Source organism: Xenia sp. Carnegie-2017, unplaced genomic scaffold (assembly GCF_021976095.1).
Source record: "Xenia sp. Carnegie-2017 unplaced genomic scaffold, XeniaSp_v1 HiC_scaffold_2, whole genome shotgun sequence".
Lineage (NCBI taxonomy): Eukaryota > Metazoa > Cnidaria > Anthozoa > Malacalcyonacea > Xeniidae > Xenia > Xenia sp. Carnegie-2017.
In genome coordinates, this window is record NW_025813482.1 from 8431831 (window position 1) to 8457655 (window position 25825).

Genomic DNA, 25825 nt, shown 5'->3' on the forward strand with positions numbered 1-25825 from the left:
ATTTGGTCCAAGCCAACCAGCTCTTTAGCAACTTCAAAGCTTTCACTAACACGTTTGAACAAGATTACCACTTGCTCTACATTTGAGACTTGTGTTGTTTCATCAACCATCGCTGTGAAGAATGGTAGAACAGACTAGACCCAAATTATCGAGCAATTGGTATTGGAGCGGCTAATGATAGGTTTATTCGTATTTATCATGGAACAACAAGCAGTATTGAAAAAATTGGAAACTGTAGGACCACTTTGCTGTCAGTGTTCCCATGATCGGAAGAAGCAATTTACTGGCTTCATTGTGGCAGTACCGTGTGAAAAAGATATGCGATGAAAAATTTCTGTAAAAAGGCAATGCTGTTTTTCATTTCACTGTGTTCCAATCCATATCAAGGCCGACCTGAGACAGCCCTATAGCTAATGGTGATGCTCGTTGGTTCGTTTGAAACCCATAGCAGTTTCTTACATTTCATAAATGGAGCTTTTAGACTGACTGAATATCTTTTGCCGTTGTCTTCTCTCATATTAAAATTATATACAGGGCTGTAAAAGCTATTTTTGGAACTACTTCCAGTTTTAGTAAGCACTTGCATGATCTTTTGTGATCATATTGTGAAATACACGCATGAGTTTATTTATCCATGGCTATAGGAATATCAATACAGTTACACAGTTGTTCAAAATTCCACCTACAATTTTAATTGTTAATTTAGCTACAAGTGCAACATTATATGAAACTTTAGCAGTTTACTAACTGTGATTATTATGTAGTGTTAGATCAGTCAAATCGAGCTGATCTACTTGAAAATAGAGGAGTGACATGTGCTTAATTTATGATAAGTATTTCCATTGACCAAAACAACAATAATAAAGTATATTCATAAATCCATAGCATTTTGTCACAACCATTATTGCTTCCATTTATTGAAAATTCTGAGAAAGAATTTCTTCACTACATTCCAAAACGTGGGAGCACTTAATGTATAGAGGAACGGATTGATGGCCGAATTAATGGGCACAAAAATCATAAATAATTCTTTAAAAAAATGATTTTCATCGTGATCTATATAAAAAAGTGTTGAAACGGGAATCCAGCAGCAGACATCTATAACAATAAAGCTATATGTTAATATAAAAATATAAATTACAGACGCAATCAAAAGTTACCATGAAAACAACATTAAATTATATCCCTCACGCTCACAAGATTCAATTATCATGAAATATTTTTTGATTGTATCCAAACCAAGGTTGAATCGGTCCTTTATTAATATGCATTATTTCTTCAAAAACGTCAAAATAGATAGAATAGCTGGCTGTTGCCAAATACTTTTTGTTTTAAATCAAAATATCACACAACCCACATACAAAGTTGAACGTTGCATGCTGGACTGCCTAAGAGGAGAGGTGATTTGATCTTGCCCCGTCAACCCAATCAACACAGTAGCTCCGATTTGAGGGAAGATCTCAAATTCCATTTTTATTATATTTTTAGGTTTATGTACTTTCTACAGTAACATACATGACATGAGATGTAATGTAGCTGATTGTTAACAGGAGACTCTCATTCAACAAAATGGTCAGTATCGTGACTTGCATGTGGTATGTTCACACAAAAATTTGCAATTTGGCTCAATCAAAATAAATCTATCTTGAGCTTAAGATCCCATTTCCAAATATGTTTTTCGGTGTTGTGGTCAATTATGTTTCCATAGACAAAATCGAATTTATCAAATTGAATTTTTTATTTTTTCGTTTACCTGTGAAAACAACTGCAGCAAATCTTTTTGCCATAACGCGATGGTCATACGTTCGATTTTCTGCATCTCTTGATGTCATGTAAAACGAAAAGAATATTCTCATGTAGAGGATGATCAGACACACAGCTGCTGCAGGGTTGATAACGCCAAGTATTGCAATACTGTAATACCAAAAAACAGTGTTTTTCTCTTTGAACTCCACTGGTATACACATCTTCCGGAATAACTGGTAATCAAGTTTCCTTCCTTGACACTGGGGTATGTAATTAGGAAGAAAAATAGACAAAACACCAACAGCAGCAGATATTAGCCATGTAAACAATAAAAGTGCCAATGCTGTACGGTATCGGATCTTTTTATGATGCAAACCATGAACAACATACAAAAATCTGTCGTATGCAATAAAGATTAGTGTAAACACCGAAACCTCGCTTGAAATAATCGAGATAGCTCCAAGAACTTTACATGTCGTTTCCTTTGGCCATAGACATTTATGAAGAAGGTATTCACCGTATGTTGCCAGATCTTTGTACATTATTCCAACCAAAGACACTCCCATCAACATATCACTCAAGCATAAATTGCAAATAAAAAGATTTTGTACTGTATGTAACTCGGCAAAAAGAAGCCTCATTATCAGAGCAAAAATATTGCCAACAAAAATGAGAACAACGGTAATCCACACAAACACACGATAACTTTCTTTATGCAACAGCCTCCGTCGGCATGTCTTTCTCGGGTCTCGACTGCAGTTACATATCATACTATTATTCAAACAAAGAAAGTGGCAGCAATTTTCACAGGACATTTCACTACAAAAGAAAACGTTTGCTCACTATTGGATACTTATATCTCGCAATAAACGCGAAACTATATTTTATATACCTGAAAATCTAATAAAAATTGGATAAATGAATCATTGATCAATGTATACTTACACAATCTTTAAATTTCTTAAAGTAAAAATATCACGAAGTTGGACTTCTGTTTCCTTGCTATTGAATGATCTAAATATTAAAATACGATCTTAATTATTACTCTCAATATTGATAAAAAAAATATTCAGTTATGACCATATTACATAGTAGAATAAAAAACCATGGCTAATGCAAACGACATCATGATGAAATTCTCTTTAATTAGTAGTGTGTATAGACTTGATCTTCACACCAGGTTAGCAATCTCAGCTTGTTCATGAATCACAAAACATGGCAGTAATATCTGCACATGATGTCGATATATACATTCATCATTTGCAATACGAGTTACTGATTCAAATTTGGAGTTATAAAATATACAAAAATGGTGCACTTACAACATTTCTAAACTACATAGTCCATCAAATGTGTGACGATCAATTTTCTTTATTTTATTGTTAGAAATATTGCTATAAAATATTTGAAAGTGAAATTACAAAATGCTTAGGAGATTGTTTTAAATGATTACAGATCCATTTTTTGTCTGAATTTTGTTTTTGATCATGCATAAAAGAAATTGTTACGTAGGACAATATCACATAACAAAAAAGGAAGAAATAGAAGAGGCTGGGTGAAAAAAGTAAATTCATATTCGAAGAAAAAAATTTAATTCAAAAAACTATTGACCAGCCTGCCTGTGTTTGAAATTTCATTAAAAAATGTAAACCAAGAAAAAGAATTGGGGTGAGAAAATTTGACAGAACATAAAAACAGAAAACATAATCAACAAACAATAAATAAAAAAATGCTTACAGATTTCTTAATTTGTTAAGAGTTTTAAAACATCCCTTGGGAATTTCCGCAATGTTGTTGCGTGACAAGTCACTAGAAAATAAAATGCGAACTACATGTCAAGAAAAATAACAAAATATAGTTTTCCTTGAACGAAAATCAAAATAAGTCCATAACTATAAGGGGCTTTATGTAATGTACTTCTAAAACATCTACAGATTTTCCAGTTCGATTAGCCCATTAAACATCTTACAGTTTTGTAATGAAAGTTTATTGTTTGACAAATCTCTAAAATAATGAATAAAAAATATAGCATTCTAGTTTAAATATGAACAATAAAAGCTTTATTCAACACAAATTTGCTAACATTTAACAGCTGATAAAAAGAAGCAGATTCCTATGAAAACAATCTATATTTCAAGTCGACGTCCCTAGGTGCGCCACTGGACCAATACCTCAATGGGATCGACAAGTTTAACAATAGATTGCCAAAATTGAACAATTAAGATACAAAAACAAAGCTATAAGAATACAAAATAGTAAATGCTTACAGGTGTTTCAAATCGGTCAAACTTTTAAAACAGTCTGTTGGAATTTCTTTTAAACCGTTTCCAGCTAAGTTGCTAGAAAAATTATATGGAAAGCAAAGAATAAATTTCAATGTAAAAAAAGAAATTACATTACCATGTATAAGTGCACTATCGGATTATGTACTTCAAATGCACTTACAGATTTTCCAGTTCGATTAGCCCATTAAACATCTCACAGTTTTGTAATGAAAGTTCATTGTTTGACAAATCTCTAAAATAATGAATAAAAAATATAGCCTTCTAGTTTAAATATAAACAATACAAGCTTTATTCAACACAAATTTGACAACATTTAACAACTGATAAAAAGAAGCAGATTCCAATGAAAACAATCTATATTTCAAGTCGACGTCCCTAGGTGCGCCACTGGACCAATACCACAATGGGATCGACAAGTTTAACAATAGATTGCCAAAATTGAACAATTAAGATACAAAAACAAAGCTATAAGAATACAAAATAGTAAATGCTTACAGGTGTTTCAAATTGGTCAAACTTTTAAAACAGTCTGTTGGAATTTCTTTTAAATCGTTTCCAGCTAAGTTGCTAAAAAATTATACGGAAAGCAAAGAATAAATTTCAATGTAAAAAAAGAAATTACATTACCATGTATAAGTGCACTATCGGATTATGTACTTCAAATGCACTTACAGATTTTCCAGTTCGATTAGCCCATTAAACATCTCACAGTTTTGTAATGAAAGTTCATTGTTTGACAAATCTCTAAAATAATGAATAAAAAATATAGCCTTCTAGTTTAAATATGAACAATACAAGCTTTATTCAACACAAATTTGCCAACATTTAACAACATTGTTTTTCTCCTTTGAATTTTATGATTAATTATATGATAAGTTTTTATGTAATCAAAGAATGCATTTCTTGTTCCAATTTTTTCCCGTTATCTTCGAATATCTCAGGAAATATTTGATCATAGTTTGCAATAGTAAATAAGTCACACTAAATGTAATGGTAATATTGTGCATCGCTGGCATTTAAGAATGTAATATTTGTCTTTTAGAATGGTATTAAACATTAAAAAAGAATATAAACTGTTATATTCAAACATAGCCTTAGAAATACTTCAAAGCCTTCACAGTAACAAGACATTTTTCTTTTTGTCGAAATACATCTCCACAGATACGTTGGATTTTCTTTTCGGATTCATCACTGAAAAGAGAGCAAAATATACGTTTTTTACTTATAGTAAGCAGCATTGTTAGTTTGTACACTTATACAAAGCTTTAAAAATGATTTTTTTATATGTTCCATGCTTGAGTGAATTATTTGTTTTTTTGTTAAGACACATGAAAGATAACCTTCATTGACACTCTTTCTTTATTAACGTTCTTATAAAGTCTCATGTAGTCTTTTTCAAAACGACTTTTCTGGCACATTTTTTGTCTTGGTTTATTAGAAGTTGTTATTATAATATAAAAATCTTTTCCTTAATTAATTTGTCTTTTCTTAATAAAAGTGTCTTTTCTTTCTTCTGAAGCAAACTTCTATTTGATCGATTATTTTAAAGTTATTTACATTTCGCCACTATCACATATTTGTACTTGAGATGTATATGTGTGTTTCATTTCCAAGTCTTTGCATCCAGTAAAATCTAGGAATTCAAAAAATTGAATTCAGCGAGGAGTTTGACAATAAAAGGATAAAGACAAATAAGATTGTGCAAATCAATGAAATCATGCTGTTGTTGTCACTGGTATGCCTAATTTGAGTTAATTCAATCAGGTAAAATGATTCAGATTTGCTTGTTCATACATTTATCTTTTGAACATGTCAAACGTATACAATAAATTAAGCAATCATGTATAATTTTCCTTCGTAGCATATCGTCCGTGTTGATCACCTCAACCTTTCACTAAGGTGAAAACACTGACCTGGTGGCAAAATAATTCATATTTTACTCAATCCTATTCAATAGTTTTTCTGATGATACAATGAAACAAATGAAGGTTGTAAACATTCACTTGAGGTGCAGCGTTATTCATTTTTTTCCATTGATTTAAAAAATAACCTTTATTAGACAGAACACAGGAATAATTTGTCTGTGGTATTGTAATATTTCCTGTGCAACGAAGAATATCCAATGTACAGTTTTCATCTAAAATAAAAACAATAGACAACGAGAACTTCAAAATGCAAAAAAATACCAGGATGTATCTTAACATAGTTGCTAATGCTATCTATGTTTTAAAGAAAAACCAGCCACAGGCACGCGCATGTTATGATTACACGTAAACAACATATTAAGAAATCATTTTTGATTAAAGTGAAAAAGTTCCATTAATAAAATTCGATAGTGCAAATTTCTGTGTTTCTTCACTCACCAAAACAAAGCGTTTCTAAGGAGCCGAGTACATGGAGCAATTTCAGCCAAGGCTGAAACTCAGCCCCGGTTGAAATTGACCATATAATCGGCCCATTAAGAAATTTAACAATAATATTCATCTGAAATTTACATAGCAGGACCAAAACCTGTAGACTGACTTCTCCACTGTGTCAATAATCCATCATGTATGAATGGGGTTTACACTATTTTTCATTTTCTTGACCTCGTCTTAAAGGGCACATCGTGTTACTGAAACTAATTTTTTTTACTATATCAATATGTTACATTGTCATTTTGCTGTATGTAAAGTAGGCAATAATCAAAATTATAAATAATCACTTATGAACAGCAAACTGCTTATGAATAAAACATAAATGCCTTAAAAGGCTTAAAAAAAATGTTATACTAACCTGTATTATTATTCTGACATTTTTGCTTAGAGCTGGCAGAAAGGAGAAAGAAAATGAAAAAATCTCTTACGTAAGATATCATCGTACCTACAATGGAATAGCAAATTTTTTGTAAATGAGATGATGTCAATAAAATGCACGAAAAATTAGCGAAACTTTCACTAAATATTAGAAACTATTTCTAATTGAGATTTCTAAATAAAAACAGGAATTTTATAAATGGAAATGTTCATAGTAACATAAATATTTAAGTGGTTTACTGGTCTGAATGCATGACATAGAAAGAAACAAGTATAATTGGAAAACTAACGCTTTGGTAAAAACAAGATGTCATTTATAAGTCGACAAAATTTTTTTCAATCCAAATCTTGAGCAAAACACAGCACAAATATCTCTAATGACAGATTTTGTAAAATGAATGAGTTGTATTCACAAGAAATTGAATTAAATAAGCTAGTATGTAAGTTGAAATATGGGCGATATTGTGTTGTGCAAGACAAATATTTCTTTAAAATAGCAAAGAAAAAGTGAGTATGAAAAATGAAGATACATCCATGATCATTTTTTTTCAATAGTATTTTGTCCAACTTCCATCCACAAGTTGTAAAAACTACACGTTCATTTCTTCAAATGGAGAAAATGCACATATTGCAACAGCCATAAATTATGTATGTTTTTATAATCAACTAATAGTTTATAATGATATAGATTACGAAGTTATCCATTTCAAAACTTTCATAATACACCAAATTATTTAAATGCGATATAGCTAATAAACTGAAAGGCACTAACAAGTTGCAATCTTTAAGTTATAAATGGAGACGTGGAAGGGGAGGGGGAGTGAATGAAAGAACACTTTGTTTGTGAGACACTTTCATCTTGAAGACGCAAAACTATTGAAGTTTATTTAATGTTTAACACAGAAAAATTCAAGCAAAAGAAAATTACTTTGCATAAACGATAGCTAGTTTCAGTGTATACATAAAAGCATCGCTTTTATTTTTTTGTTACTATTTTATGTGTTTTGTTTTGTTTCGTTCTCAAACAAAAATTATTATAATGGGGATTTATCAGATCAAAACTATTCATGCTTTAGCCAAAAACTAGTACTGCTCTAAACATCAAAGGCGATATTCAGTCTATCTGTGTTTAGAGTCACTTTGTACTCTACAAAGAAAGGAATGAATTGACAACTTTGGCTCGTCTATTTATCCTAGAATTTACACATAAATATATCATAATTCTTATCATTACGATTAATCATTGCAAATAAAAATATCTTTAAGTATTTCATACCATTTTATATCTTCGTTTTGCTTGTTTTATCACAGTGCGTATAGGTCTTTATGCGTTGCGTTTTCAAAACAGCTAACTTAAACAGATGTCTATTCAAGTGTTCCATCTGTCTCGTCATGCGTATGTCATAGCCTTTGCAGTGGCTTAAACAGCTAAAGAGAAATTCACAAACAGCAATTTCTCAACAATTACTTTAATGGTCAAAAAGACTTCTAGAAAAGTAAAGAAAAGGACCAAAGAGCAAAAGAATTTTTTAATTAGTTTTCAGCGAACATTCTCTCACTTTTTCTCTCATCAGATCATCTTAACATAGTATTGAAGTGTTGGCAGATGTTTCTCTTTACATTTTAAACATTTTAGTCAAAATTTTCTGCATACAATTGCAGGTAATTCAAAAAAGCAGTTATAGACATGCGTTGAACAATTTTTATTTGTTAGAATATGGTAGTAGGTCTCTGAATTAATGCCTAAAACGCTTAGATATTAACACGACAAATAAAGTTTTTGCTAATAATACTAAATATTACAATGCCATGATAATATTTAGTATTATTGTGAGATATTTTATGATACAAACTGGTCAAAGTAAAAAACTAGGCAAATCATAGTTAAACCTTATCAATTCCATAAGAAAATTTTGTTTTAACTACAAGGCAAAGCACCAGACCACAAAATTTCACGAATGACGGTTTTGGAACCAAAATAACTTAAACTTATATTTTTATAAATAACCAGATTCATACAATTTTGTGGCTAAACAGAAACTTAATTTTGTAGACTTTTTTAGCTTTTAGAATCAACAAACTTTATCAACGCAGAGTCCCACCAAAGAATTTTGTAGCTTCCTAAAAGGAAAGTAACGGTCAATATAATTCTGCTAACCTTATCAAAAAATAATAAACTGTTTTAATTTACAAATGTAGAATAGTTAATTGGAGATTTTATGTAAAAAATGTGGTAAAATTTGTGGTACAAGAGCTGCACACATTTGACATTAAACACATATTTAAAAAAAAACACGATAAAACAATTTCATCGTAAATTTGTTTATAAAGTTGTTTTTAATTTATCATCTTTCAAAATGCTATTTATTTCCTGTAATCTCAGACGTACAGCTTTACCCAAGCGATCACAACAAACATTAATATGAGTATTTAGGGAAGCAGCTCGTTCATCTCTAAAAAATACAGATCGTCAACAATGCAGAGAATGTTTCTACCACATTTTACGTTTGAAAGTTGAAAATTTTTATATTATGCAAAAATCAAACAGAAATTAAAAATTAAGCTAAACTCGAAAGCTGAAAATTATTGTAGCCAGCAAGACGTGTGGTTGGATGGGGACTTTTAGCTAATCGAAATGAAGATTGCATGCATGAATAAGAAACTTATCATTATAATAGGAGTGGAAAACTTTAGTTTAGACAAAACAAATAATGTATGGTTCAAAATTTGTGGCAAATGTAAACAAAAGGTTTTAAAATCCCTTAACAACGAATTTTCTATTTAAACAGTAAAATCGTGGTTTGGTGTCTTTGAGATATTAAAGAAATAAAAACTTTCTTCATACCTGGATAATAATCCTTGTGAAGACACTGGGTTGTTATTTGGTGGTAGTCGTCCACTTTGTGGAAATATTTCATTACTTAAATACAATAAACAAATTTTTCATTAACAATCAAAAAAAGTATTGATATCGTAACAAACAATTAAAGTCAACATTGTCGTTAGTGAATTGACAGCTTTAAAGACCACAATGAAAAATGGTTTCATGGACAGTTGAGTAAAACAGGTAAATCAATATTAAGCCCTTAATAACCGAGCATGAGGTCTTTACAGAGAAATAACGGACGGAGATGTTTTTGTACAGAACGAGCTCGTAGGGCGAGGTTTGTACAAAAAGACAGAGGTCCGATATTTCTCAGTAAAGACCGAGAAAGCGAGGTTATTAAAAGGATTATTACATGGCATTATTTGAACTGAAACGAAGCTTGTTTTCTTTCTCGTCTTTGCTGTTTTGTACGGGTTGACTCTCACTTTTCTAGTTTTTGTCAGTAAAAAAGAAATCGTTTCAAATTGTATCGTCTGGATAGTTAAATTGTTTTACGAGTGTTTTTCCTTTGACTCACATTCGCAAATTATTTTTGTTTCGTTTTTTTGCGTTTTGTTGTTTGCTTTACGAAGTTTGTTTACATTTGACTGCAAAATTACGCGTTTTGGATCGTGGTCGATTACGGGAAAATAATGGACCGGCAAAAATATTTCTGAGCCAATCAAAGCGCGCCATTTAACCGGAAGTGACGCTTGCCATATAATAATATGAAATAAACACAAATGCATAAACCATAGAAAATTACAAAATTATTTTTTAACCTGTAAAGCCTTACAGTTTATACGTTGTGGGTCTAACTAACCTAGTATCTTCATTCTCCTGTGAAAGAGTGTTGCTTACAAGTGGAAACATTGCATTTACCATAGCAGGCACAAGCATAGTGGGATTGGTTGAAGTCTCTGCAGTGTCATCATCATGGCTAAAAAAAAACATTTTACATCATCATGGCTAAAGAAAACATTTTACATCATCATGGCTAAAGAAAACATTTTACGTCATCATGGCTAAAGAAAAACATTTTACATCATCATGGCTAAAGAAAAACATTTTACGTCATCATTGTAGGGAATACAATATTCTCATGGAAGAAAGTCATGTGACAAAAAGATTTATATCATCTACTAAATAAGATCACTCCATCAAAAATTCTGTAATCACAGAATACAGACCACTACCCCCATTTATTGAGCTGGCTATGGCACGGCCATTTATCCAATAGAAGCTACTTATAAGGACATTTTATTGTAAACAAGTGCAAATGCAATAAGGTCTCTGCAGTGTCATCATCATGGCTAAGGAAAAACATTTTACATCATCATGGCTAAGGAAAAACATTTTACATCATCATGGCTAAAGAAAAACATTTTACATCATCATGGCTAAGGAAAACATTTTACATCATCATGGCTAAGGAAAAACATTTTACATCATCATGGCTAAAGAAAAACATTTTACATCATCATGGCTAAAGAAAAACATTTTACATCATCATGGCTAAGGAAAAACATTTTACATCATCATGGCTAAGGAAAACATTTTACATCATCATGGCTAAAGAAAACATTTTACATCATCATGGCTAAAGAAAACATTTTACATCATCATGGCTAAGGAAAACATTTTACATCATCATGGCTAAGAAAAACATTTTCATCATGGCTAAGGAAAAACATTTTACGTCATCATGGCTAAAGAAAACATTTTACATCATCATGGCTAAAAAAACATTTTACATCATCATGGCTAAGAAAACATTTTACATCATCATGGCTAAAGAAAACATTTTACGTCATCATGGCTAAAGAAAACATTTTACGTCATCATGGCTAAAGAAAAACATTTTACGTCATCATGGCTAAAGAAAACATTACATCATCATGGCTAAAGAAAACATTTTACGTCATCATGGCTAAAACATTTTACGTCATCATGGCTAAGGAAAACATTTTACATCATCATGGCTAAGGAAAAACATTTTACATCATCATGGCTAAGGAAAACATTTTACATCATCATGGCTAAAGAAAACATTTTACATCATCATGGCTAAAGAAAACATTTTACATCATCATGGCTAAAGAAAACATTTTACATCATCATTGTAGGAATACAATATTCTCATGGAAGAAAGTTATGACAAAAAGATTTATATCATCTCCGTCCTTAAATAAGATCACTCCATCAAAAATTCTGTAATCACAGAATACAGACCACTACCCCATTTATTGAGCTGGCTATGTCACGCCATTTATCCAATAGAAGCTATTTATAAGGACATTTTATTGTAAACAAGTGCAAATGCAATAAATATCTATTAAAACTCAGGAAATAAATTAAATGTTTAAATTTTAGACAGCATCTATAAATATAATTTAAAGTCGAGGTAAAATATATGTGTTTACAAAATATTCAAGTTACATGTATCGATTATGAAACCGACGACAAAGTGATTTTTTTAAATTTTTGGGAGCCATTTTAAGTAAAGACGCTTCGTAAAACAAAAGGATAATATCCATTAATTGGTAAAAAAAGATAAAATGATGGGTGAAAACTAGGTAAAAAGATAAAAAAAAACTACAATATTGTCAAATATTGTACATACAAATCCCTCATGACGTCATCAGCTGGCAGTTCTTGAAGAAGTGCAGGTGGTTCTGGCGGAGGTCCTCAAGAAATGGACTTGTTCTAAAAATAGAAATGAACAAGGTGAGTGTGACCTAACTGCATATACAACGCATGTACTGTAGTTCGGCCATAATAATTAAGTTCATATATATATATTTTACAGCATAGAGAGAAAGAAAAATTGCATAGCTGTGTGAACAACATTAAGTCAGTAGATAACATGAAATATTTTGAAGAATAGTCTGTTAAACACAGATTTTGTGTTATTATTGGACAAGTTTTGTGTCAGTGTCCACTTGATAGGGTTTCATTACTACAAATTATATGAGATTTAATTCGGGACTTTACTAAGTGTCCTATTTAATACAGGGTGTCTGCTTGATGAAGGGCCCTTAATACAGGTTTGATTGTAATTATTTTAGCTAGTATAGTGCATACATTTATTAATCATCAGAGATTGTATTTGGGCATGTCTAGGTCTGTAAGTGAAATAAAAAGTAAGATACCAAATTATTTCATGCAAAATTTTGTGAGTTCAAAATAAGTCGAAACTAAAGTCATTTGACAAAGATTACTACATTGTTAAATTGAACCACATTGAATATCAGCCTGGGCTAGTGTAAACAGGGTCTAACTTAGAATATATTCATTATCTACTAGAGAGCTGATACCAAACTTACCAAGGTAACCCTAACCTCAATCCCTCCCCCCTCCAATGACAAATGCATTACAATTAATTTAACATGACAGCTGAATAATTATTTTCATATTTTGGATATAGAAGACCATCTTGCCAATATCTTGTATAAGACACTTTATGTTCGAGATATTTAATCAAATTTCTTACAAAGACAACATTATGTTATAGTATGGTATTTGAAATCGTACATTGTCAGTAAAAAAAAAGATAAAAGTTGAAAATTTTACCTTTCCCCTTGATACGCCATGTGTAGCTCTAGCTCCGGCCCAAATGAACTCAAAGCCATCTTTATGCAAACAGGAACCAGTTAATCCATCTTCTTCTATGACAAAATTTAGGTCACTGTTATAATCATCTAAATACACCTTTACATTGTCTTTCCATGAAATCGATCCATTTTTTGATTGCGTCATTTACATAGAATAGACTCGCAGTTAAATGACAATCAATGCTATGATATTCTATCGGTAATTTACCAAGCAAATTTATACTTAAGTTTAATCTGTTCTCTATAAAAAAGGAAACCATACAAGAAAGAAGTTATCAATTCTGATCACACACATTTTACAGCTTACTTACACTTGTGTTTACATCTGCCATAAAATTATAATATTCTAGATCCCGGATAATAATAATATAATATAATATAATATATAATATTAGAATCCCGGATTATAATATTATAGATCCCGAATAATTTATAACCATATGGTTATAACGCATCATTGTAACGCACCGTAAAAAAAAGTTTTAGAAAGTAAAATTTTACTGTTCTCACGAATAACTAGACAGCATTGTCGTGATACATGATACACCTTCCTCAATCTTTGGTCTCGTAGGGCAAATTACATAAATTAGTCGACGAATTTTTAAAGATGAGATAAAACTACAATCTGATAAACTGCACGATATAACACAAAAGACAATAATATCAAAATATTATATTGTTCCATAGTTTCAACTGGTGGTTGTCAATGATGCTATTCAAAGCCTCCGCACGGACAGTCCATCTTGTAAGAAAAATTTCTTAATCAATTTTGTTAACTCGTGTGTTCTGTCCAGAGCGTCTCGCATAAGTTTGCTTCCTTTTTTGGTAACACCACAGGCCAAGTTAAACTAATGACCTAACAAAAAGTTAAAACGGCTTTTTGCTATTTTCTTTGCAATCTTGTTGCCACAACGGAATTCTGTCCGCGTATTTTTGACATAGCAAGATTCTATCGCTTAAAAACATCTGTGTTAACACCGTAAATAGTTTCAGCATCACTTGATGCGACTTGGTCCAAGCCAACCAGCTCTTTAGCAACTTCAAAGCTTTCACTAACACGTTTGAACAAGATTACCACTTGCTCTACATTTGAGGAGAGTGTTGTTTCAACAACCATCGCGGTGAAGAATGGTAGAACAGACTAGACACAAAGATCGAGCAATTGATATTGGAGCGGCTGATGATAGGTTTATTGGTATTTCTCATGGAACAACACACAGTATTGAAAAATTGGAAACTGTAGGACCACTTTGCTGTTAGTGTTTCCTTGATCGGAAGAAGCAATTTACTGGCTTCATTGTGGCAATACCGCGTGAAAAGATATGAGATGAAAAATTTCTGTAAAAAGGCAATACTGTTTTTCATTTTACTGTGTTCCAATCCATATCAAGGCTGACCTGAGGCAGCCCTATAGCTAATGGTGATGCTCGTTCGTTCGTTTGAAACGCATAGCAGTTTATTAGATTTCACAAATGGAGCTTTTAGACTGACTGAATATCTTTTGCCGTTGTCTTCTCTCATATCAAAATTATATACAGGGCTGTAAAAGCTACTTTTTGGAACTACTTAAAGTTTTAGTAAACACTTTCATGATCTCTTGTGATCATATTGTGAAATACACGCATGAGTTTATTTATCCATGGCTATAGGAATATCAATACAGTTACACAGTTGTTCAAAATTCCACCTAAAATTTTAATTGTTAATTTAGCTACAAGTGCAACATTATATGAAACTTTAGCAGTTTACTAACTGTGATTATTATGTAGTGTTAGATCAGTCAAATCGAGCTGATCTACTTGAAAATAGAGGAGTGAAATGTGCTTAATTCATGATAAGAATTTCCATTGACGAAAACAACTTAATAATTAAGTATATTCATAAATCCATAGCATTTTGTCACAACCATTATTACTTCCATTTATTGAAAATTCTGAGAAAGAATTTCTTCACTACATTCCAAAACGTGGGAGCACTTAATGTATAGAGGAACGGATTGATGGCCGAGTTAATGGTCACAACAAAAATAAATAATTTGTAAACAAGATGACTGTTTTCGTGATCTATAAAAAAAAGTGTTGAAACGGGAATCCAGCAGCAGACATCTATAACAATAAAGCTATATGTTAATATAAAAATATAAATTACAGACGCAATCAAAAGTTACCATGAAAACAACATTAAATTATATCCCTTACGCTCACAAGATTCAATTATCATGAAATATTTTTTGATTGTATCCAAACGAAGGTTGAATCGGTCATTTATTAACATGCATTATTTCTTCAAAAACGTCAAAATAGATAGAATAGCTGGCTGTTGCCATTTGGCTCAATCAAAATAAATCTATCTTGAGCTTGAGATCCCATTTCCAAATGTGTTCTTCGGTGTTGGGGTCAATTATGTTTCCATAGACAAAATTGAATTTATCAAATTGAATTTTATATTTTTTCATTTACCTGTGAAAACAATTATAGACAATCTTTTTGCCATAACGCGATGGTCGTAAGTTCGATTTTCTGCATCTCTTGATGTCATGTAAAACGAAAAGAATATTCTCATGTAAAGGATGATCAGACACACAGCTGCTGCAGGGTTAATAACGCCAAATATTGCAATACTGTAATACCAAAAAACAGTGTTTTTTTCTTCGAACTCCACTGGTACACATTTCTTCCGGAAATACTGGTAATCAAGTTTCCTTCCTTGACACTGGGGTATGTAATTAGGAAGACAAATAGACAAAACACCAACAGCAGCAGCTATTAGCCATGTAAACAATAAAAGTACCAATGCTGTACGGTATCGGATCTTTTTATGATGTAAACCATGAACAACATACAAAAATCTGTCGTATGCAATAAAGATTAGTGTAAACACCGAAACCTCGCTTGAAATAATCGAGATAGCTCCAAGAACTTTACATGTCGTTTCCTTTGGCCATAGACATTGATGAAGAAGGTATTCACCGTCTGTTGCAAGATCTTTGTAAATTATTCCAACCAAATGCACTCCCATCAACATATCACTCAAGCATAAATTGCAAATAAAAAGATTTTGTACTGTATGTAACTCGGCAAAAAGAAGCCTCATTATCAGAGCAAAAATATTGCCAACAAAAATGAGAACAACGGTAATCCACACAAACACACGATAACTTTCTTTATGCAACAGCCTCCGTGGGCATTTCTTTCTCGGGTCTCCATTGCAGTTACATATCATACTATTATTCAAACAAAGAAAGGGGCAGCAATTTTCACAGGACACTTCACTACAAAAGAAAACGTTTGCTCACTATTGGATACTTATATCTCGCAATAAACGCAAAACTATATTTTATATACCTGAAAATCTAACAAAAATTGGATAAATGAATCATTGATCAATGTATACTTACACAAACTTTAAATTTCTTAAAGTAAAAATATCACGAAGTTGGACTTTTGTTTCATTGCTATTGAATGATCTAAATATTAAAATACGATCTTAATTATTACTCTCAATATTGATAAAAAAAAAATATTCAGTTATGACCATATTACATAGTAAAATAAAAAACCATGGCTAATGAAAACGACATCATGATGAAATTCGCTTTAATTAGTAGTGGGTATAGACTTGATCTTCACCCCAGGTTAGCAATCTCAGTTTGTTCATGAATCACAAAACATGGCAGTAATATCTGCACATGATGACGATATATACATTCATCATTTGCAATACGAGTTACTGATTCAAATTTGGAGTTATAAAATATACAAAAATGGTGCACTTACAACATTTCTAAACTACATAGTCCATCAAATGTGTGACGATCAATTTTCTTTATTTCATTGTCAGAAATATTGCTATAAAATATTTGAAAGTGAAATTACAAAATGCTTAGGAAGACTGTTTTAAATGATTACAGATCCATTTTTTGTCTGAATTTTGTTTTTGATCATGCATAAAAGAAATTTTTACGCAGGACAATATCAAATAACAAAAAGGAAGAAATAGAAGATGCTGGGTGAAAAAGTAAATTCATATTCGAAGAAAAAATTTAATTCAAAAACTATTGACCAGCCTGCCTGTGTTTGAAATTTCATTAAAAATGTAAACCAAGAAAAAGAATTGGGATGAGAAAATTTGACAGAACATAAAAACAGAAAACATAATCAACAAACAATAAATAAAAAAATGCTTACAGATTTCTTAATTTGTTAAAAGTTTTAAAACATCCCTTGGGAATTTCCGTGATGTTGTTGCGTGACAAGTTACTAGAAAATGAAATAGGAACTACATGTCAAGAAAAATGACAAAATATAGTTTTCCTTGAACGAAAATCAAAATAAGTCCATAACTATAAGGGGCTTTATGTAATGTACTTCTAAAACATCTACAGATTTTCCAGTTCGATTAGCCCATTAAACATCTCACAGTTTTGTAATGAAAGTTCATTGTTTGACAAATCTCTAAAATAATGAATAAAAAATATAGCCTTCTAGTTTAAATATGAACAATAAAAGCTTTATTCAACACAAATTTTCCAACATTTAACAACTGATAAAAAGAAGCAGATTCCTATGAAAACAATCTATATTTCAAGTCGACGTCCCTAGGTGCGCCACTGGACCAATACCACAATGGGATCGACAAGTTTAACAATAGATTGCCAAAATTGAACAATTAAGATAGAAAAACAAATCTATAAGAATACAAAATAGTAAATACTTACAGGTGTGTCAAATTGGTCAAACTTTTAAAACAGTCTGTTGGAATTCTTTTAAACCGTTTCCAGCTAAGTTGCTAGAAAAATTATATGGAAAGCAAAGAATAAATTTCAATGTAAAAAAAGAAGTTACATTACCATGGATAAGTGCACTATCGGATTATGTACTTCAAATGCACTTACAGATTTTCCAGTTCGATTAGCCCATGAAACATCTCACAGTTTTGTAATGAAAGTTTATTGTTTGACAAATCTCTAAAATAATGAATAAAAAATATAGCCTTCTAGTTTAAATATGAACAATACAAGCTTTATTCAACACAAATTTGCCAACATTTAACAACATTGTTTTTTTCCTTTGAATTTTATGATTAATTATATGATAAGTTTTTATGTAATCAAAGAATGCATTTCTTGTTCCAATTTTTCCCGTTATCTTCGAATATCTCAGGAAATATTTGATCATAGTTTGCAATAGTAAATAAGTCACACTAAATGTAATGGTAATATTGTGCATCGCTGGCATTTAAGAATGTAATATTTGTCTTTTAGAATGGTATTAAACATTAAAAAGAATATAAAACTGTTATATTCAAACATAGCCTTAGAAATACTTACAAAGCCTTCACAGTAACAAGACATTTTTCTTTTTGTCGAAATACATCTCCACAGATACGTTGGACTTTCTCTTCATCACTGAAAAGAGAGCAAAATTTACGTTTTTTACTTATAGTAAGCAGCATTGTTAGTTTGTACACTTATACAAAGCTTTAAAATGATTTTTTATTGTTCCATGCATGAGTGAATTATTTGTTTTTGTTAAGACACATGAAAGATAACCTTCATTGACACTCTTTCTTTATTAACGTTCTTATAAAGTCTCATGTAGTCTTTTTCAAAACGACTTTTCCGGCACATTTTTTGTCTTGGTTTATTAGAAGTTGTTATTATAATATAAAAATCTTTTCCTTAATTAATATGTCTTTTCTTAATAAAAGTGTATTTTCTTTCTTCTGAAGCAAACTTCTATTTGATCGATTATTTTAAAGTTATTTACATTTCGCCATTATCACATATTTGTACTTGAGATGTATATGTGTGTTTCATTTTCAAGTCTTTGCATCCAGTAAAATCTAGGAATTCAAAAAATTGAATTCAGCGAGGAGTTTGACAATAATTAGGATAAAGACAAATAAGATTGTGCAAATCAATGAAATCATGCTGTTGTTGTCACTGGTATGCCTAATTTGAGTTAATTCAATCAGGTAAAATGATTCAGATTTGCTTGTTCATACATTTATCTTTTGAACATGTCGAACGTATACAATAAATTAAGCAATCATGTATAATTTTCCTTCGTAGCATATCGTCCGTGTTGATCACCTCAACCTTTAACTAAGGTGAAAACACTGACCTGGTGGCAAAATAATTCATATTTTACTCAATCCTATTCAATAGTTTTTCTGATGATACAATGAAACAAATGAAGGTTGTAAACATTCACTTGAGGTGCAGCGTTATTCATTTTTTTCCATTGATTTAAAAAATAACCTTTATTAGACAGAACACAGGAATAATTTGTTTGTGGTATTGTAATATTTCCTGTGCAACGAAGAATATCCAATGTACAGTTTTCATCTAAAATAAAACAATAGACAACGAGAACTTCAAAATGCAAAAAAATACCAGGATGTATCTTAACATAGTTGCTAAAGTTATCTATGTTTTAAAAAAAACCAGCCACAGGCACGCGCATGTTATGATTACACGTAAACAACATATTAAGAAATCGTTTTTGATTAAAGTGAAAAAGTTCCATTAATAAAATTCGATAGTGCAAATTTCTGTGTTTCTTCACTCACCAAAACAAAGCGTTTCTAAGGGGCCGAGTACATGGAGCAACTTCAGCCAAGGCTGAAACTCAGCCCGGGTTGAAATTGACCATATAATCGGCCAATTAAGAAGTTTAACAATAATATTGATCTGAAATTTACATAGCAGGACCAAAACCTGTAGACTGACTTCTCCACTGTGCCAATCATCCATCATGTATGAATGGGGTTTACACTATTTTTCATTTTCTTGACCTCGTCTTAAAGGGCACATCGTGTTACTGAAACTAATTTTTTTTACTATATCATTTTACTGTATGTAAAGTAGGCAATAATCAAAATTATAAATAATCACTTATGAACAGCGAACTACTTATGAATAAAACATAAACGCCTTAAAAGGCTTCAAAAATATAAGTTATACTAACCTGTATTATTATTCTGACATTTTTGCTTAGAGCTGGCAGAAAGGAGAAGGAAAATGAAAAAATCTCTTACGTAAGATATCATCGTACCTACAATGGAATAGCAAATTTTTTGTAAATGAGATGATGTCAATAAAATGCACGAAAAATTAGCGAAACTTTCACTAAATATTAGAAACTATTTCTAATTGAGATTTCTAAATAAAAACAGGAATTTTATAAAAGGAAATGTTCATAGTAACATAAATATTCAAGTGGTTTACTGGTCTGAATGCATGACATAGAAAGAAACAAGTATAATTGGAAAACTAACGTTTTGGTAAAAACAAGATGTCATTTATAAGTCGACAAAATTTTTTTCAATCCAAATCTTGAGCAAAACACAGCACAAATATCTCTAATGACAGATTTTGTAAAATGAATGAGTTGTATTCACAAGAAATTGAATTAAATAAGCTAGTATGTAAGTTGAAATATGGACGATATTGTGTTGTGCAAGACAAATATAAGAAAAAAGTGAGTATGAAAAATGAAGATACATCCATGATCATTTTTTTTCAATAGTATTTTGTCCAACTTCCATCCACAAGTTGTAAAAACTACACGTTCATTTCTTCAAATGGAGAAAATGCACATATTGCAACAGCCATAAATTATGTGTTTTTATAATCAACTAATAGTTTATAATGATATAGATTACGAAGTTATCGATTTCAAAACTTTCATAATACACCAAATTATTTAAATGCGATGTAGCAAATAAACTGAAAGGCACTAACAAGTTGCAATCTTTAAGTTATAAATGGAGACGTGGAAGGGGAGGGGGAGTGAATGAAAGAACACTTTGTTTGTGAGACACTTTCATCTTGAAGACGCAAAACTATTGAAGTTTATTTAATGTTTAACACAGAAAAATTCAAACAAAAGAAAATTACTTTGCATAAACGATAGCTAGTTTCAGTGTATACATAAAAGCATCGCTTTTATTTTTTTGTTTCTATTTTATGTGTTTTGTTTTGTTTCGTTCTCAAACAAAAATTATTATAATGGGGATTTATCAGATCAAAACTATTCATGCTTTAGCCAAAAACTAGTACTGCTCCAAACATCCAAGGCGATATTCAGTCTATCTGTGTTTAGAGTCACTTTGTACTCTACAAAGAAAGGAATGAATTGACAACTTTGGCTCATCTATTTATCCTAGAATTTACACATAAATATATCATAATTCTTATCATTACGATTAATCATTGCAAATAAAAATATCTTTAAGTATTTCATACCATTTTATATCTTCGTTTTGCTTGTTTTATCACAGTGCGTATAGGTCTTTATGCGTTGCGTTTTCAAAACAGCTAACTTAAACAGATGTCTATTCAAGTGTTCCATCTGTCTCGTCATGCGTATGTCATAGCCTTTGCAGTGGCTTAAACAGCTAAAGAGAAATTCACAAACAGCAATTTCTCAACAATTACTTTAATTGTCAAAAAGACTTCTAGAAAAGTAAAGAAAAGGACCAAAGAGCAAAAGAATTTTTTAATTAGTTTTCAGCGAACAGTGTCTCACTTTTTCTCTCATCAGATCATCTTAACATAGTGTTGAAGTGTTGGCAGATGTTTCTCTTTACATTTTAAACATTTTAGTCAAAATTTTCTGCATACAATTGCAGGTAATTCAAAAAAGCAGTTATAGACATGCGTTGAACAATTTTTATTTGTTAGAATATGGTAGTAGTTCTCTGAATTAAAATTGAAGAATTTCATAGAACTTTCATTAATGCCTAAAACGCTTAGATATTAAAACAACAAATAGAGTTTTTGCTAATAATACTAAATATTACAATGCCATGATAATATTTAGTATTATTGTGAGATATTTTATGATACAAACTGGTCAAAGTTAAAAACTAGGCAAATCATAGTTAAACCTTATCAATTCCATAAGAAAATTTTGTTTTAACTACAAGGCAAACACCAGACCACAAAATTTCACGAATGAGGGTTTTGGAACCAAAATAACTTAAACTTATATTTTTATAAATAACCAGATTCATACGATTTTGTGGCTAAACAGAAACTTAATTTTGTAGACTATTTTAGCTTTTAGAATCAACAAACTTTATCAACGCAGAGTCCCACCAAAGAATTTTGTAGCTTCCTGAAAGGAAAGTAACGGTCAATATAATTCTGCTAACCTTATCAAAAAATGATAAACTGTTTTAATTTACAAATGTAGAATAATTAATTGGAGATTGTAGGTAAAAAATGTGGTAAAATTTGTGGTACAAGAGCTGCACACATTTGACATTAAACACATAATTAAAAAAAAAAACACGATAAAACAATTTCATCGTAAATTTGTTTATAAAGTTGCTTTTAATTTATCATCTTTCAAAATGCCATTTATTTCCTGTAATCTCAGACGTACAGCTTTACCCAAGCGATCACAGCAAACATTAATATGAGTATTTAGGGCAGCAGCTCGTTCATCTCTAAAAAATACAGATCGTCAACAATTAATGCAGAGAATGTTTCTACCACATTTTACGTTTGAAAGTTGAAAATTTTTATATTATGCAAAAATCAAACAGAAATTAAAAATTAAACTAAACTCGAAAGCTGAAAATAATTGTTGTTAGCAAGACGTGTGGTTAGATGGGGACTTTTAGCTAATCGAAATGAAGATTGCATGCATGAATAAGAAACTTATCATTATAATAGGAGTGGAAAACTTTAGTTTAGACAAAACAAATAATGTATGGTTCAAAATTTGTGGCAAATGTAAAAAAGATTTTAAAATCACTTAACAACGAATTTTCTATTTAAACAGCAAAATCGTGGTTTGGTGTCATTGAGATATTAAAGAAATAAAAATTTCTTCATACCTGGATAATAATCCTTGTGAAGACACTGGGTTGTTATTTGGAGGTAATAAACTTTGTGGAAATATTTCATTGGAAACAAATTTCATTACAATCAAAAAATACAATAAACAAAATTAAATTAAGAAATCAAAAAATTATTGCGATTACAATTAAAGTCAACATTGTCGTTAGTGAATCAAGCTTTAAAAACAAAAAAAACGGTTTTTTGCACAGTTTTTGTCAGTAAAAAGAAATCGTTTCAAATTGTATCGTCTGGATAGTTAAATTGTTTTACGAGTGTTTTCCTTTGACTCACATTCGAAAATTATTTTTGTTTCGTTTTTTTGCGTTTTGTTGTTTGCTTTACGAAGTTTGTTTACATTTGACTGCAAAATTACGCGTTTTGGATCGTGGTCGATTACGGGAAAATAATGGACCGGCAAAAATATTTCTGAGCCAATCAAAGCGCGCCATTTAGCCGGAAGTGACGCTTGCCATATAATAATATGAAATAAACACAGTTGCATTAACCATAGAAAATTACAAAATTATTTTTAACCTGTAAAGCCTTACAGTTTATACGTTGTGGGTCTAACTAACCTAGTATCTTCATTCTCCTGTGAAAGAGTGTTGCTCACAAGTGGAAACATTGCATTTACCATAGCAGGCACAAGCATAGTGGGATTGGTTGAGGTCTCTGCAGTGTCATCATCATGGCTAAAGAAAAACATTTTACATCATCATGGCTAAAGAAAACATTTTACATCATCATGGCTAAAGAAAACATTTTACATCATCATGGCTAAAGAAAACATTTTACATCATCATGGCTAAAGAAAACATTTTACATTATCATGGCTAAAGAAAACATTTTACGTCATCATGGCTAAAGAAAACATTTTACATCATCATGGCTAAAGAAAAACATTTTACATCATCATGGCTAAAGAAAACATTTTACGTTATCATGGCTAAAGAAAACATTTTACGTCATCATGGCTAAAAAAACATTTTACATCATCATGGCTAAAGAAAAACATTTTACATCATCATGGCTAAAGAAAACATTTTACGTCATCATGGCTAAAGAAAACATTTTACGTCATCATGGCTAAAGAAAACATTTTACGTCATCATGGCTAAAGAAAAACATTTTACATCATCATGGCTAAAGAAAACATTTTACATCATCATGGCTAAAGAAAACATTTTACATCATCATGGCTAAAGAAAACATTTTACGTCATCATGGCTAAAGAAAACATTTTACATCATCATGGCTAAAGAACACATTTTACGTCATCATGGCTAAAGAAAAACATTTTACGTCATCATGGCTAAAGAAAACATTTTACGTCATCATGGCTAAAGAAAAACATTTTACGTCATCATGGCTAAAGAAAACATTTTACGTCATCATGGCTAAAGAAAACATTTTACGTCATCATGGCTAAAGAAAAACATTTTACGTCATCATGGCTAAAGAAAAACATTTTACGTCATCATTGTACGGAATGCAATATTCTCATGGAAGAAAGTTATGCGACAAAAAAGATTTATATCATCTCCGTCCTTAAATAAGATCACTCCATCAAAAATTCTGTAATCACAGAATACAGACCACTACCCCCATTTATTGAGCTGGCTATGTCACGGCCATTTATCCAATAGAAGCTATTTATAAGGACATTTTATTGTAAACAAGTGCGAATGCAATAAATATCTATTAAAACTCAGGAAATAAATTAAATGTTTAAATTTTAGACAGCAACTATAAATATAATTTAAAGTCGAAGTAAAATATATGTGTTTACAAAATATTCAAGTTACGTGTATCGATTATGAAACCGACGACAAAGTGATTTTTAAAATTTTGGGAGCCATTTTAAGTAAAGACGCTTCGTAAAACAAAAGGATAATATCCATTAATCGGTAAAAAAAGATAAAATGATGGGTGAAAACTAGGTAAAAAGATAAAAAAAAACTACAATATTGTCAAATATTGTACATACAAATCCCTCATGACGTCATCAGCTGGCAGTTCTTGAAGAAGTGCAGGTGGTTCTGGTGGAAGGAGGTCATCAAGAAATGGACTTGTTCTAAAATAGAAATGAACAAGGTGAGTGTGACCTAACTGCATATACAATGCATGTACTGTAGTTTGGCCATAATAATTAAGTTCATATATATATATTTTACAGCATAGAGAAAGAAAAATTGCATAGCTGTGTGAACAACATTAAGTCAGTAGATAACATGAAATATTTTGAAGAATAGTCTGTTAAACACAGATTTTTGTGTTATTATCGGACAAGTTTTGTGTCAGTGTCCACTTGATAGGGTTTCATTACTACAAATTATATGAGATTTAATTCGGGACTTTACTAAGTGTCCTATTTAATACAGGGTGTCTGCTTGATGAAGGGCCCTTAATACAGGTTTGATTGTAATTATTTTAGCTAGTATAGTGCATACATTTATTAATCATCAGAGATTGTATTTGGGCATGTCTAGGTCTGTAAGTGAAATAAAAAGTAAGATACCAAATTATTTCATGCAAAATTTTGTGAGTTCAAAATAAGTCGAAACTAAAGTCATTTGACAAAGATTACTACATTGTTAAATTGAACCACATTGAATATCAGCCTGGGCTAGTGTAAACAGGGTCTAACTTAGAATATATTCATT

The 25825-nt window shown here is 30.9% G+C and overlaps 3 protein-coding genes and 1 long non-coding RNA gene across 7 annotated transcripts; all 4 read right to left on the reverse strand.

Annotated features, from left to right (window-relative positions):
- Positions 1-669: 669 nt before the first annotated feature.
- Positions 670-13683, reverse strand: LOC124440803 (relaxin receptor 1-like). Of its 4 annotated transcripts, XM_046991240.1 has the most exons (19): positions 13618-13683; positions 13266-13360; positions 12316-12398; positions 10516-10632; positions 9672-9746; positions 8103-9279; positions 6807-6893; positions 6082-6168; positions 5589-5664; positions 5136-5222; positions 4704-4775; positions 4527-4598; positions 4192-4263; positions 4014-4085; positions 3484-3555; positions 3069-3140; positions 2692-2760; positions 1754-2565; positions 670-1098 (listed from the first exon to the last, which is right to left on the reverse strand). In XM_046991240.1, the coding sequence occupies exons 7-19, from the start codon at positions 6886-6888 to the stop codon at positions 902-904; spliced, it is 1842 nt and encodes a 613-aa protein (XP_046847196.1). In that variant the 5' UTR covers positions 6889-6893; positions 8103-9279; positions 9672-9746; positions 10516-10632; positions 12316-12398; positions 13266-13360; positions 13618-13683; the 3' UTR covers positions 670-901. The 4 variants fall into 4 exon arrangements, with proteins under 4 accessions (XP_046847196.1, XP_046847198.1, XP_046847195.1 ...); XM_046991242.1 differs by lacking the exon at positions 13618-13683 and having other exon boundaries at positions 6807-6838; positions 13266-13607; XM_046991239.1 differs by lacking the exon at positions 13618-13683 and having other exon boundaries at positions 13266-13607.
- Positions 13684-14914: 1231 nt separating this feature from the next.
- LOC124440806 (relaxin receptor 1-like) lies at positions 14915-17148 on the reverse strand. Its single transcript, XM_046991245.1, has 4 exons — positions 17083-17148; positions 16704-16772; positions 15766-16577; positions 14915-15411 (listed from the first exon to the last, which is right to left on the reverse strand). Exons 1-4 carry the CDS (start codon positions 17085-17087, stop codon positions 15218-15220), a joined length of 1080 nt encoding a protein of 359 aa, XP_046847201.1. The 5' UTR covers positions 17088-17148; the 3' UTR covers positions 14915-15217.
- Positions 17149-17531: 383 nt separating this feature from the next.
- Positions 17532-21856, reverse strand: LOC124440808. The gene is made up of 9 exons (XM_046991247.1): positions 21558-21856; positions 20278-20364; positions 19569-19655; positions 19075-19150; positions 18636-18713; positions 18201-18272; positions 18024-18094; positions 17689-17760; positions 17532-17565 (listed from the first exon to the last, which is right to left on the reverse strand). Exons 2-7 carry the CDS (start codon positions 20357-20359, stop codon positions 18040-18042), a joined length of 450 nt encoding a protein of 149 aa, XP_046847203.1. The 5' UTR covers positions 20360-20364; positions 21558-21856; the 3' UTR covers positions 17532-17565; positions 17689-17760; positions 18024-18039.
- Positions 21857-21969: 113 nt separating this feature from the next.
- LOC124440811 lies at positions 21970-23206 on the reverse strand. The gene is made up of 2 exons (XR_006946773.1): positions 23159-23206; positions 21970-22765 (listed from the first exon to the last, which is right to left on the reverse strand). It is a non-coding gene; the product is annotated as an uncharacterized LOC124440811 (long non-coding RNA).
- Between the last annotated feature and the right edge of the window lie 2619 nt (positions 23207-25825).